Genomic DNA, 15,437 nt, shown 5'->3' on the forward strand with positions numbered 1-15,437 from the left:
TCAGCGGGATCGAGTGTTCCGGGATAGGAGATCCCTATTTAGTGTTGTTCATTTGAATTGTTTTTCGCAGAATAGATTGGTTTTTTTGCTGTTGTTTTTGCTTTGAGAGTTAGTAGTATGTCAGATTTCGTATTTCGTAGAGAATAGATAGATAGATAGATAGATAGATAGATTTTATATATATATATATATATATATATATATATATATATATATATATATATATATATATATATATATATATATATATATATATATATATATATATATATATTCCCAACTCACCACCCCCATGACACAACACCTGGCACAGAACCTTGTCAGGTGCTTAGCTGACAGACTACAAACCAAAGAAAAGAACAGTTCACTGACTGTTGCTACACTTGTGGCTCTGCAGTTCAAAACTTTTGGATTCACCAATCAGAGTGGTAGCCAGTGTGAAAGAACGTTTAATAACAGAATGCACAACAATTAACATAAAGAATACCAAGCAGCAGTCATCTACGTCACAAGCACCACCACAGCCTCGTCCTCCACCAACAGCAGCACCTTCCACAGGTATTTTTTTGTCTCTTCTGAATAGGGAATGACTGACATTTCTGGTGATGATGATGATGATGATCTTCAATATTTTTCAGTTCAACTGTGGAGCCTATTGGACAAAGACGCAAGTAGAGCCTGGCAAATGCAAAGCGCCACAGCGAATGCAATTGTAGAAAGAACGGCAGACCCACTGGCTTACTGGGCAACCCACAAAACCGTTTACCCAAACTTGTACAATGGAGCCAAACATTTCCTGTGTACCTCAGCCTCATCTGTGACGTGTGAACAGGTTTTTTTTTTTCTAAGGCTGGGGAGATAGTGAGTAAAAGAAGGAACTGCTTGAGTCCCAAACAATGTTCCCTGTAATTTTTCCTGAGTCTGAGCAAACACACAAACTCCCTGAGCGTCCCTTGGACCACTGTGAGCAACATCAGACGTGTGCACTGTGGTCACACCAGCATCACATCCATTCAAGTTACATGGTTCATTAAAAGAATCAAATTACAGCATTTACATTTCTGTTAAAACACTTTGTCAACAGGAGCCAGTTGAAGGCTGCAGTGATTTTAGTGACACTACAATGTATAAGAGTGAAGTTATTGAATATTTGTCTCTCTTTACTGTTGCAGCGGTTTTGCAAATTGCAGACGGACCCTGTTCACTCCATAGACACCAATGTTATTCCTGTAGCTTGAAAGACAGCTACTTTTGATAAAACTGGGCTTGTAGCACATTGTCTGCCTTGCAACAATGGGAAAGAGGCACCGTTTATGTTTTGACAACCTATATCTAATGAGTTATTGATGCTGGAAGTCCGAATCTGTGAATATCTTTCCAACTTTACTGAACTTGGGGCCACTACCACCTAAGGAGTGATATATTTAATTTTGGAAAAAGCATTTAGCCATACTTAAAGCTTTAAGTGCTTTATTAACACGGAACTAAAAATTTTGTATTGTTTTATTATCACAGGTTCTGTCTGAAAAGAGGTGGCATCATTTTAAACAGTGAAATCAAACTAATAAAATGTAATGACCAACCAGTGAGCAATACTGGATTCTGCAAAAACATAAACAACTTTTTTTAAAAAAATCTAAATCTTATCTTAACACAGTTAATGTATTAACTTATTTTTGTGTGTATGCATGTATTTATTGATTTATTTAGTACTGTTAACATATCAGAGTTCTGAGTGAGTTTTTCTTAAGATAGGCAAAGGCCATTTATTGATTACATATAGGCTCTTAAATGTTTATTAAAAACTAAAAAGCATTTAAAAAAAAAAACAACTTAGGCATTTCTTGAGTCACTAAAATACTGTAGAGCACAGACCACATCAGCATGATTATAAGCATCCTCTGGTAAATTAACAACCAGATACTGATGTCTCTCACCATATGGACTTCAGGAGATGACTGGGGGATGATAAACTGTGACCTACTGGTTGGGTTCTCTCTGTTCTCATGTTTCTTACATGTTTGTCCCTGACAGCCGGGTCCTAATGTTTTTTGAGCAACACACCATACTGTGACGTTTTTACAATGATGGTTCTACTATGGAACCAGTTTGACATGTTCAGGTGTTCTTTGTGTGAAAACTCAGAGATTTCAGGTATCAGAAGGTGGTTTTCAACTTTCTTTGTTAACTTTCTGCTTCAAATTTAAATTAAATTTCCTTCACTAACCCCACCCTCTGGACTTCCAGTAAGCTGTGTTCCTATTGGCTGTCCAGGAGGCTGCTTGGTGTTATTAGGAACACCTGAGCAGCTCAGTGTCTTCCTGCTTTATTTAGCTGCAGACAAACATTTCCTCTGCTTCTCTTCACCAGTGAACTGGGTTTGGCTCCATTGCTTTAGTTTGTTCTTTAGGCGTTGGCTTGCAGCTTCCAGCAGTAAAATTGTCTTTAATGTGTTTCTTGGTGTGTTTTAGGGCTTTGTACTGGATAGTTGTCTTGGTAAATGTGGTTCTTTAGACACAGTTAGCACATGGTACTAATGTGTGCAGTGATTAGTGGATTTGGTGCAGCTGAGTTGTGTCTTTATCTTGGCTGTAGTGAGTCTTTAGAGGTTTTTGGTCAGACACATTCTGTGTTCTTGTTTGAGAACCAATGTTGGTTGTCCAGAAGGTAAGAGTTCCTGTCCTGATTCTCTGTTCTCAGAGGTTCTCTGGTAGGCTGCAGGAGACTTTAGTGTTTGGGTTGTGCTAGTTTGGTTTTTGTATGGTTTCATTTGGATGACTATCTTGAGGCCCCTCCATGTGGTTTAGTGAGGTTTTCTGTAACAGTTCTACAAAGCAACCTGCAGCAGACGAGACTTTGAGAGTTTTTAGGAAGTTCTGGGGACCAGACTTTAGAGCAGCAGAAACATTTGTCAGCAGTTTGAGCAGGAGAAGGTGAGCTTCAGAGTAGAAATGAGACAGAAACCTTCTTGACCCGTGTGGTGAGGTCCTGTACCAAGAGTTTGAGCAGGTTGTGAAGAGTCTGTAGTTCTTTGGTCTGAAAGCACAAGAAGAGTCGACTCATAAAAGGAGAAAACAGGAGATATTGTTGGTTCTTCTGTCGCTCTGCAGTTTCCAGTTTCCTTAGACGGAATATCAAGTTTATATTTTAAATGATTTCCCATGTGAGCCCAAGAAGACTTCAATAAACTCCCTCCATCCCCTGGACACAACATATTTTATTATCATGTTAAATTTTTATTTATTTATTTATTTTTTTAAAAATGTTTTTTATGTTTTTGAGTTTTAATCATAGTTTTTTCTCTTTGCTTGTTTAGTTTTGTCATCTGTGTAAAAGGTGCTAAACAAATAAAGTTGAATTATAAACTGAATAATTGACTAACTCATGATTGTGACAACAGAAGTATTTTCATTGTGATTTAAGGGTTTATTTCATTTTTAAGGTTGGGGTTAAAATCTTGACAGAAAAAGAAGGTTAAAGAAATAAACTACATAACAAAAAGCAATTAAATCAAACAAAAAAAATTAATACAATAAAACTTTTAAAAAGTTTTATTATTAAAAAGATTTAAGAAATTTAAGATGTAATTTTCTAATTAAACATTTAATATTTTTATTAAATGTTTTGTCTTTTTAAAGGTTTAATAATCTAATTAAATGTTTTGCATTTTTCAAAATGTTTAATATTCTTTAATTTTATTTTTTAAATGTTTAATTATGGAAAATATTTTATCTGTAATTTTTAATATTTGTATTTTAAAAATTTTGTTTAATTTCATAATGACATGTATTGTATGTTGTTGAATTATCTAATTCAATATTTTGTCTGTTTAATAGAGTTAAACATTAAATACAATTAAATTATATGTACATATACCACCTTTTAATGTTTACTTTTCTTTTTAAATGCTTCATTGTATTTTCTTTTTAATGCCTATTTGAAGTTTTATTGTCTATAAGATGTAATTTTCTAATTAAACATTTAATTTTTTAATTAAATGTTTTGTCTTTTTAAGGGTTTAATAATCTGATTAAATGTTTTGCATTTTTAAAAATGTTTAACATTCTTCTTGTTTAATTGTATTTTTTAAATGTTTAATGATGGAAAATACTTTATCTGTAATTTCTAATATTTGTATTTTAATAATTTTGTTTAATTTCATAATGACATGTATTGTATCGTGTTGAATTATCTCATTCCATATTTTGTCTGTTTAATATAATTTAATGTAATTTAATGTTTAACTCTATTAAACAGACAAAAATATGGAATGAGATAATTCAACACGATACAATACATGTCATTATGAAATTAAACAAAATTATTAAAATACAAATATTAGAAATTACAGATAAAGTATTTTCCATCATTAAACATTTAAAAAATACAATTAAACAAGAAGAATGTTAAACATTTTTAAAAATGCAAAACATTTAATCAGATTATTAAACCCTTAAAAAGACAAAACATGGGCGCCCATATAGCTCAACGGGTTAAGCGGTTGACCAATGTACAGGGGCTGGTACTTGACGCAGCGTCCCGGGTTCGAGTTCTGCTAGCGGTCCTTTGCTGCAAGTCTTCCCCCGACTCTTTTACCCTGTTTTCTGTCTCTCACTACACCTATCCAATAAAAAGACAGAACATTTAATTAAAAAATTAAATGTTTAATTAGAAAATTATATCTTAAAGACAATAAAAGTTCAAATAGGAATTACACAGAAAATACAATGAAGGATTTAAAAAGAAAATTAAACATTAAAAGGTGGTAAAACATTTAAAAAGAAAATCCTTAAAGGTTTAATCGAAACATTGTCAGACTGTCTGAAGGTTCAAACTAACAGAGAACTACTCAAGAACTTTGAAGATTTCAGTCCTCAGACTGTGTGAAGGTTCAAACTAACAGAGAAGTACTCAGGAACTTAGAAGATATCAGTCCTTGGACTGTCTGGAAGTTCAATCTAACAGAGAACTACTGTGGGACTTAGAAAATTTCAGCCCTCAGACTGTGTGAAAGCTCAGGTCCTGAGGACTCGGGAGGTCTGGAGGCTTTGAAAGTCTTGGAACTGAGGGTTCAACCCTCCAGCACAAAGGCTGAAGTCCAACCTCCTGAGAAAAACGATCGAGTCGAGACTCAAGTTAAAAAAAACTCGAAAATGGCAAAAAAAAAAAAATAGATGATAAATGCGCAAAAAAAATAATAATAATAATAAGTATCTGAGTGAGTAGCTCAGGGGATAAGAAGAGAAACGTGCTCTTCAATAGTTATTGTCATTATTATTACTAGTAATATTATTTTTGTGTCCACTACAACCCATACAATCATCTAGTGTAGTCAAACAGTAATGTGTGCATGGCGAATCAAATCCAAAACAATCCATGAACCAACGACCACGTCTTGATTGCACTTCATATTATTGACCACTAGATGTCCTACTCGAGCACTGTGTGTCATTGAAGCCTCGAGTAATGAACCATGTTTTGAATGAAGTGTCGAAGCTTCAACAAAGCCTCGATCAGCCATCACTAGATATGTGTATCAAAAATTGTACAGTAGAATTTAAAACGATGTTATACAGACTAAATAATGAGCCTTTATGAGTCAAACACGCCGCAAAAACAAGCGCTCCTCTTTTGTCAACGGGAAATAAAGCACGTCTGGATTTTTCCCGTTGCCCTGGCAACCACTGGGCACTGTTTGGGTATTAGGCCCTCAGTAGTGTTTTACAGGGAGGCTGCAGCCCGCAGTCTATATGAATGTTCTTTGCTTGCTTGATATATATATATATATATATATATATATATATATATATATATATATATATATATATATATATATATATATATCCTAAATGTCATATATGTATTACTTTAATACAGGTATCAACTGGGCTACAACAGAGAATAAGTCAGATGGTTTGGGCATTTGTGTTATGTCAGTTATTAACACAATATTAGTCAATATCTGTTAAGATAATTATTCCCCAACAAAATAATTCATATTTACCCGCTGATAAATACTTTAAAGGCCCGGGGTTGTTTAAAAATACCGCGCCTGTCAAAGGAAGCGCGTCATTTTGGTTGCCTGTAAGACGTCACTGAGGGCGCAGAGTTAAAGAAGCTAGTAGGTAATAGGCGTAGCTAGAGTTAGCTATACCAGTGAGGTGTAGCTATAACTACAGGGATAGTACCAACGTTTACGTCACTATAAACGGATTTTCAAGCGAGCAAAGTATTGGTAAGTAATGCAAAAACACCACTATTAGGTAAATATTTAGTCGATAGTCTCCAGAATTGGGTGCCAAGCTAAGACTACGGAAGCTAGCCTTAGCGAGCTAACTGAGCTAACAGCAGGCAACAAACGGGGAAACGTCGTGGATACAATCAGCAGCTAATATTTCATTCTGTATTTAGTTACAGCAGGCGCATTAGCAGCCGAACGTAACTGAATCAAATTGAATTCTTGTTAGCAGTTAACTAATGCTGACCAAGTTGAGTGTGTACGCAACAATACTCGCTGTAGCCCAAAAACAATTTTTAGATGGTAGACAGCTCAGACTCCCAGCTTTATTTCGTTCATTTTTTGCACTGCAAAAAATATTTTGAGTACTATCGTTACCATATTTTGAGTACAAATGGTGAAAAGCATCTTTTACATTACCTGTGTAGGTCACACTGGCTTGTGGGAGGCTGACGGGCCCTTCAACGTCATGTGGGTAATGGGAACACACTGCTAGAATAAGGGATTTGACCAGTATTGCATTTTAACTACTTTAATGTCGTGCTCAAAACATAATATAGTCCTATTAGTAGTCTTTTGCATGAGCTTATGTTTGTATATAAGGTGGACAAAATAAATTCATTTCAGAATTATGACGTTTAGTAACATATTAGCATAAAGTACAGGCCTAAAATGTAGAATGCCATCTAGTAACCATCATTTTTAAACAAGTGAATGAAAAAAAAGATTGGTATTATTATCTTTAAGAAGACAGTATGTTTTAAGAAAGGAGTTTTATAGTAGGGCTATTTTGCTCCCTTTCATCACCAGTTAGTGTTCTGAATTTTCTGTAAAGCATACAGCAGACTATTGAAGGAGATGGCACTGACCCAGTGGCCGATCAGTGCTAAGTTACTGGTAGATAATTTATGTCGGTGCAGATTAAATAGCAATGCAGTCCTTCAAATGCCCTCCACAACCAGATGAGTTGAAGTGTTGACTGTTAACGAGACACCACAACAATAAAAGAAAATTGAGAGAAATTAAATATGACTGTAAATAATGAACAAGCCACTTTTTGGTTATAAACTGTTGTCTTTCTCAGTCTCATTTGGAGTCTGTATGAAATGCTGACCAGCCTATTGTTTTGTTGTTTTATGTATTTTTTTGCACTAACACACTTGAAGTCAAGGCAGAAGTTAGTCAAACCTTTGTTCTAGACAAATTTAGACATATTGTTTTGACCATGTCATTTATCTTTCACCTCTCCATTTTTTTTTACAGAAGACATCAGCATGAGCAGCTTTAGTAGACCAGACAGACACAGGACCCTGCCGTTCACCAGGGCACCACACCTTGGAATGTCCAAGCATGACCTAGAAAGAGATTCAGGCTTCTCAGGTTTGATCCAGCTACATTAATTTGTCCAATTTAAGTTGTGCGTTTGCACCAATGTTGTTAGTATGACTAGTGTCTTGACCTGAATGTACACAAATAACATTTATGTGATTAGAAATATGGCTGTCAGTTCATAAACAAGGCCAACCCTAATCAAATGTTGAGATCTAGGTCACATTTTCTATGTAGGCTATGCTGTGTTGGAGATGACCTTTATTTACACTATAAAGGCTGATCTGGATTTGGTTTAGCCTGTCTCATTAGGTTGATGTATCCTTTTTTGAGATGCTTCAGAGATTCTGATCTACATCTGCCACTGTTTTCATTGTGCTAATCTTCCACCATTCTGTATGCAACTGAAAGGTAAATCTGTTTCTTTTCAACGTAATGAGACCCATATGCTTGTCCTGTTATTCTCAGATGCCAGCTCTGAGTACCTCAGTACAGTCGAACTGACTGACTCTGAGGAAACAGGAAGGAATGGGTCACTAGTTGGCCAGGAACCAACCGGCCCGCAGGTGGCTGTGATGGGAAGCTCATATGCTGGACTGTCTCCAATGATCATCATGAACAACTTTGTGTTGAAGCAGGTAAAGCACAGCAATACATGTCAGACTCTGCATAGCACTGTCTGTTTATGTACTCCTGGAGTGTTTTATGGATTGATCATCCTTAAGTAATAGCGCAAAATGAAGCAATATTTTTTTATTCTTAATTCTGACTCTGAATGGGTATTTTGCTCTTGCTATTCAACTAGTTAGTAACCCTAAATCCATTCCTTCAATTCACCAGTACTCTGGTAGTTTAAGGTGCTAGTATAGACCTTTTTCTGTCAATATATGAGTGCCCAACTTGTATCTGCTGATGAATTACTCTCTGAAATGCCTACATTTTTTTTGGTTTAATTCCCTTCTCTCATATATAGACAATATATAGTTATTTTTAATGAGGAACACTTTAAAGAATGGTATCAAAGATATATTTTGTCTTCAGCCATCCTCCATGGCTCCAGCAGAAAAGCAGTGGGGCTTTCCTTCACCCTTGGATGTGATGCCCCAGTCACAGGTGGTTCTTCTTCAACCCATGATATCCAGTGGCAACAGCAACTCTCCTCCTAAGGCCAGTGCTGACAACGCGCGACAATCAAAAAGCTACATGCCCATCCTCAAGTCATATCCCAGAATCGCCCCACACCCTGTGGACACACCCACTAAGAGGGTGGGATCCTTGAGGGTGAGGATGAGGGGGAGTCCAACATCAGGATCTGACCAACGACAGAGGAGGCACCATCATGGCCACAGGCCCTATAGCTCCCCCAGCCCAGTGCCGACACTGCAGACGACAGTTCAGCCCATCTCCAACTTTGAAGCAGCAACCAACCAAGCACAGGCAGCTGAGAGTCAGGAGCAGCTCACTGACAAGTCTCTGTCCGCACTAGCAGGAGCCAGCTCGCTGCTCTCCTACTCAGATGAATTTAGGATTGTAACAGACAGCAACATGATGCTTGATGACAAATACCACGATGCCGTTTCAATGCACAGTAACAAACTAAAACGTTTCAGCAATACCTATAACATTCTCAACAAGTCCGGCTTGCTGGGGATTACCATGCGCACAAAGCAGCTCATCAAGGAGAACAAGCGTACCCAGGGCCAGCTGCAGCAGCTTCAGGAGCAGACGGCTCTGCTGCTGGAGGCTCTGAGCAGTGGAGACCCACAGCTCTGGACTAAACTCCAGCTCTCTCTGCACGACACAGAAAAAGAACAGTGGGGGGCTAATGCTCAGAGAGTCCTGGCTTAATTTGTGAACATGACCAGCAGTTCTGGATCTGGGCACAGAAGGATCAGTCAGAAGGTTCTGAGGTGATGTAGTGAATGTGATAAATCAATGAAACTAAACTGTATTAGGAGGTTTTGCACTTTGATCTGGGTGTATTAGTAGTGAATTATTTTCTACAGGCAGGTCAAGAACTCAGAAACATTTTGAACTGCTGGTTTGATAGGAAGCTGAAGCACATCCACTGTTATGATGTGGGAGTTGAGAAGCATGCTTGTGTTTCAAACCCTTGCCTATAATGAATTTTCTTGCCTCTGCTGTTTCAGAATAGCAAGTATCACTTGCAATAGGGCTATGGCTTCTATACATCAATCTCCTAATCAACGTTTACGCATGCCTTACAGCACACATGAAGACACATGGGGTTATTTCCTCATACATGCCAGGAATGGTATGTCTATAGAGAAGATATGAGCATAATTTGTACCTTTTAGATAAAATAGAAAACCTGATGGATACACGTCCATCATGCATCCCTAATCAAGAGGTCAGGTTTCTGAATTGGAGCAGATGCCTTCTTTGTTATTAAGTGTTTATAGTGAAGAAAGGGTCACAGCGAAACTTCAGAAGGCTTGCTAAAGCATAACATAGATTTTATTTTTTCTAAATATAATTTTATTATTAATTGTCAGTATTATTTATTTGTGATATTGTTTCTGACCAAGATTAAAGCTGTGTGAATAATGTAAACAAAGCAAGTTTGTTGTAAAGATTTTGCCAGTTAAGTGAACTTCTTTGAAAAGATGCCTACATAAGAATTAGCGAAAGCTTAAAATTGTAGCAAGTGAAGTGCTGTAGCCATATATTTGTCTTGCCTTGGGTTGGGCTCTGTTGCTGCCATGTTCATTCCTCCTGTAGTTTTATGCTCAATATGATGCAGTATTGATTCAAAGTTTAAGACAAAGAAATAACACCTAAATATTTAGTTTCATATCAAAGATTCTTGCACTTTAGACACAAGGTTACTGACTTGTTTTTCAAAATGAGCATTATGGCTTGATAAAATAATGTGAATATTAACGTCTTTCTGGATGCCTGTGCCTTTAAATGAGTTTGTACTTCATATCAGTGCTTGAGCAGCTTAGATTTATGTGTTTCTTTTTGAGCATCATGTGGAAGAGAAAGCTGAATGTACTTAAGGGTCTCCAAAGAATAAATATCCATTTTTGAAATTATACAACAAATCATTAAGAACTAGGGGTTGACTGATGTTTTTTCAGAGCAAATATTGCTACTGGTTATTTGTAATGAATAATACAAACTGCAAAACAAAACTTAACATTTGTACTTCAGTTCTGAGGCAGCTACAGACTGCATCTACTTTGCTTTAATGTCAGTGTTGTGCATTTTTAAATAGATTTATTTTGGGGGAGAATTGTTGCATGATGATGCTGACAGACAAATGCATATGATTGGATCTGGGGAATAATCAGTCGACCCCTATGATAAGCAACTGAAGTCTTAAATGGTTGAGTTTTAAATTAAAAGCCCAGGCACCTTGTTTTATGTGTTGCTACTGTTGTAATATTTTGTAATTATTACTCACTGAAAACTAAGAAATAATGAAATTATTTCTTTTGATTTTAAGTAGAAATTTTGCTTTTAACATTGCAAAAGGGTCGTGACAAGAAGATTACATTTCAGATCATTTTTTTCCTGTTATTGTAAAGTGTGCTTTCTGTATCTTCTCCAGCAAAATCACTCAAACTGTTCTAAAACTTCGCAGACCATTTCCTCTTGCTCATCTATTGCACTTTTCTAGTTCAGAATGTGTCATTATTAAAGACAAAAAGTAACTGCTTGGTGTGGTTTGAATACTTTTATTGGTATAACGGGAATAGACAAAATATCTCTATAAAGTATATTTATTGAAACCCAAAACATCTTTGAAATGATTTCTAGTATGTCAGCAGCTGTAGCTGCAGCATAACAGTGAAAAGTCCTTACTATTATTACACAGAGTGGCCTATCGTCAGCAGTGTAGTGAAAACCTCATCTTTGGGGTCATCTATAAGCATGTAAGACTTTATGGCACATTGTGAATGATACCCTGGATAATAATATGGTTGTCGTCTTCACATTCCCCCACCCACCCACCCATTCTTACAAAGGACCACATTTCTGTACCTCAATCAGACTGTCTGAGTCACATTAGTCGGGGTAGAAAACATCAGGCTCAACATGGAACAGTGAACTGTCAAAACAGTGTCATCAAAACCGGCAGTTTATGCTGAAGACAAACTCTTGTTTCCTTGTCTGATAGCCCTTAATGTCAAAGCGAGAATGACCATAGGTTTCCTGAATGTCACACTGTAGCATCCTCTACGGAAGTGTGGAAGAACGATGCACTTTGATAATCTCAGAGCACCGCACGGCACAAAGCTGTCAAATAATACAAAACTGCAAAGTTGCTAAGGGCATGCAAAGCCATCTTTACATTTTGAAGCAAGCGTTTAGTGAAACTGCTAGATGTTCAAAATGACCAACTTATTTGCTTTAATATTGCCTTTTAAAAAGCTACTTAAAGGATACACTTAGACTATGCGCTTATTTCACATTGCTTGTAGCTATGGCTCCTGTCCTTATTGGAATGTGTGCTAACAGCCAGCTATCTCACGGACTACTTTAAAACGTCATAAAGCATCCATTTATATCTAAAATCAATCACCACGTGGATCCCAAGAAAGCGTTTTCTACAACATGTGCTGCTTGTTTGACCTATTGAGACCTGTACTTATTATCACTCAGTCTTGTTTAAGTGCCTCCGTGTCATCAGAGCACGTCTCCACTGTCTGCACTGGCAGGATAAGGCCTAGAATCCAGCGGGTACCGAAAACATCCTTTAGGTTGGCTCTCCAGGGGCTGTGGTTGTCCTGAAGCTGTCCTCTCTGCAGCTGACACCAGGTCTGTCCGCGGGCCACCAGCAGCACCTGCTGGCAGCAGAAACCTGCACAGACCAGACCGATGCCCAGCCACACATACAGCATCAGCACCAGGAACAACTGCAAGCCTGAGATGGTTCCTGTGAGGAGATACTGATGATGAATTAATACTCCAGCAAGTGAGCTCGGCTACGTTAAATTGCAAACTTGAATTGGACAACTCACCCATGAAGAAATAACCAGCGGAGAGAGGGAGAAGAGTCAAGAAGGTCAGCGGGTTCTCAAAGGAGATGGAGTACTCCACTGTTAGAAAGGCCACACCAAGAACCAAAGAGTACAAACACGTGCAGGACGTGTAGATGCAGAACATGATGAAGTAGCGCATGTTCTTGTTGCCGATGCAGTTTCCAGTGAAAAAACAGTGGTGATCCCTCTTGAGAATTACTTTTTTGCACAGTTTGCAGAAGTGACGGCCATTCAGGAGGTAGTGAGCGTCCACTTTGTCCGAGCAGTGCGGCGAGCACACGGGAACCGCCGTCTCGTTGGCACTTTCAGCAGGATATTTAATAGTCATTATGTAGTTTCCTAAAGCGTTGAACATCAAGAAAAGGAAAACAGCAGTGTGAAGCATTGTCGAGCTCCTCAGTGATGTGTCTGGGTTTGGGAAGATTGTTGGGATGAAGAAGCCAAAGTGCAAAATAAAGGTGACTGCTGTAGCCATGAAGAAGTATGCAGGGGCGACAGCATTGAGAAGTCTCAGTTTTAACATCCGGGTGAACATCTCTGTGTGGGAGTGAAGAGCACAGAGTTAGCAGCAGGTGAGGAGAGTAGATTTATTGAACCATGCAAAAACATATCATCCTCTAATGATGCAATACTATGAACTAGCTAACAGTACACAGGATAGTAGTGAAATTACATCCGAGCACAGTTTACACATGAAAGCACATAAATCACCATCCGGTAATTTGGAATCACGACATAATTCAACATACATTACATTACACACACGCTGTAAAACATGTTTGTACATTTTACAGTGAAAAACTGTCAAACCATGACGGTAAAAATCTGTAAACTATAAAACAGTTTGATGCAGTTTATATAACACTGAATCACTGTAAATAGGTAAAAAAAAATAAAATAAAAATTGCATTTCCCAACTCCGGCACAATTTTTAATGGAAAAATGCTGTAATATGTATAACAACACTATAATTTTTGCATTTAATTCTTGAAAAGGATACAGTTTGTCCCAATTCAATGTACATATTGTTGTATTATTGTTGTACAGGTAATGGAAACATGCTGCAATATTAATAACAAGTAACATGGCAATTTCTGCATTTATTACATGTAAAAAATACACTTTGTTACCAGTCAAATTGATGTACTTTTGTGTTAAAAACGGACACATGCTTTAATATTTATGACAGCTTTAACTGCAATTTTTGCTTAAAAAAAAAAAAAGAAGAAGTACATATATTTAATGTTAAATACATTAACTGTTGTGTTGGTAATGAAAAAATGCTGTAATACTTACAATAAGTTACACAAACTTTGTTTTGTTTTCATGTAAATTTTCAAATTTTTAAAGGTTAGAACTTTTTTTTCAGTAAAATACAGAATGAAGCACATTTTTTAACCCTAAAATCAACAATATCAATATATTTCTTTAACATAAATGTGAAAAAATGTTTTACCATAATGTTATAGTTGCATTCTGAAAACCACAGCTGCCGGAATTTTACTGTAAAAACTTTTTTTTTTTACAGTGTATACACATTATGCACACATGTATTTTGAAAGTGCTATTTTTAGTACATTGTGCTGATAATACTTTTGTCTTACTTGAGGTAAAATTTAAATTCAGGACTTTTAAATGTAGGAAATAATTATAAATAGGATCAGCATGTTATTAAAAGCTATTTATCCAATACTAGAAGCTTTAATATTTGGCGGATTAGAGACAGTGACTCTAATTTGGTTTAGGGCCATTTACATGGAGCATCTGGGTGAAATTATAAAAAAAAGAAAGAAAGTAAGTCTGCTGCTGAGAAAAACTCATTTCTGAGCAAAGCAGGGTCTAGGGACTCTCAGGGGCCATAGAGAATACCAAGAATATCTCATCCTCCTCTCAGTGATCTGCTAACCTACACCACCAACAGATGCGCAAATCTCAGAGTATCAGACCGCAAAAAGAAGGAGCTCACACAGACTAAACCCAAAACTGCACCGTTGTTTTTAATAGGGCATCGACACACAAACACCGGTAGTCTCTACTGAAGGCCAGCGCATGCCGGAGATGACAGAAAGCATCTACGATACTATCGCTCCGTCATGTTTTGTTTTCTTAGAGATTATAAAGGAGCCAGTGATGGCGTCGACCGTTTTATTTCCATCATTTTATCTCCATGGCGACGCCGCATCCTCCTACCTGCAGATGTGAGAGGAGCTGTCCTTTCAGCACCGAGGAGCTCCGCAGCCTCCTTCAAACGCAGACCAGAAGGTGTTTGAGCCACATTGACGCTTCTTTCAACACCGGGGTGTCTGCTCCTCTGAGTAGCACCGCCTGCTGGTCCGGATGCGCCGGTTTTCCTCCTGTTATTATTATTATTATTATTTTTTTTTTTTTTTATAGCTTACCTGCTTTTTAATTCTTTGAGTAGTCACTAACCTGTCCAGACGGTCCCTGTACGGATCTGGTAATTGGATTTTCCGTTCTGAAACGGGTATTGAAAAACAAAAAACGAGTGGTTATTTGATTTTCGTTTTAAAATACAAAAATTAAAATTGAAATACAAGGCGTTTTTCCTTTTCATGATCAAAAAGAGATATACGATTTTTAAAAATGCTTTGATTTTGGTTTTATATTTAGAATAACAAGCGAATAAAATCAGTAAGAGACAGAAACGGAAAAAGGTTTGTTTTTTCATTTTCTGAGACCGGAAGTGGTCATCAGCAAGTGTGGAGCCAAAAGAGTACGGTGCATAGACTGTACATACATTAATTTTCGTGAGTCTTCATGGTCAAAATTAGAGATCAGTTGGCTGATCTTAAAATAAATCAATATTGATTTTTATAGAGCGTTAAAGTTTTGTGAAG

General features: G+C 37.1%; 2 protein-coding genes across 3 annotated transcripts; one reads left to right on the forward strand and one right to left on the reverse strand.

The window, feature by feature from the left end:
• The first annotated feature begins 6,102 nt into the window (after positions 1-6,102).
• cipca (CLOCK-interacting pacemaker a) lies at positions 6,103-11,247 on the forward strand. 2 transcript variants are annotated; one of them, XM_023291195.3, is made up of 5 exons: positions 6,127-6,235; positions 6,667-6,709; positions 7,502-7,618; positions 8,036-8,205; positions 8,609-11,247. In XM_023291195.3, exons 3-5 carry the CDS (start codon positions 7,513-7,515, stop codon positions 9,413-9,415), a joined length of 1,083 nt encoding a protein of 360 aa, XP_023146963.1. In that variant the 5' UTR covers positions 6,127-6,235; positions 6,667-6,709; positions 7,502-7,512; the 3' UTR covers positions 9,416-11,247. The 2 variants fall into 2 exon arrangements, with proteins under 2 accessions (XP_023146962.1, XP_023146963.1); XM_023291194.3 differs by lacking the exon at positions 6,667-6,709 and having other exon boundaries at positions 6,103-6,235.
• An 8-nt stretch (positions 11,248-11,255) lies between these two features.
• zdhhc22 (zinc finger DHHC-type palmitoyltransferase 22) lies at positions 11,256-14,896 on the reverse strand. Its single transcript, XM_023291197.3, has 3 exons — positions 14,770-14,896; positions 12,559-13,116; positions 11,256-12,473 (listed from the first exon to the last, which is right to left on the reverse strand). The coding sequence occupies exons 2-3, from the start codon at positions 13,112-13,114 to the stop codon at positions 12,196-12,198; spliced, it is 834 nt and encodes a 277-aa protein (XP_023146965.1). The 5' UTR covers positions 13,115-13,116; positions 14,770-14,896; the 3' UTR covers positions 11,256-12,195.
• Between the last annotated feature and the right edge of the window lie 541 nt (positions 14,897-15,437).

This window comes from Amphiprion ocellaris, chromosome 20 (genome assembly GCF_022539595.1).
Source record: "Amphiprion ocellaris isolate individual 3 ecotype Okinawa chromosome 20, ASM2253959v1, whole genome shotgun sequence".
NCBI classification, from domain to species: Eukaryota; Metazoa; Chordata; class Actinopteri; family Pomacentridae; genus Amphiprion; species Amphiprion ocellaris.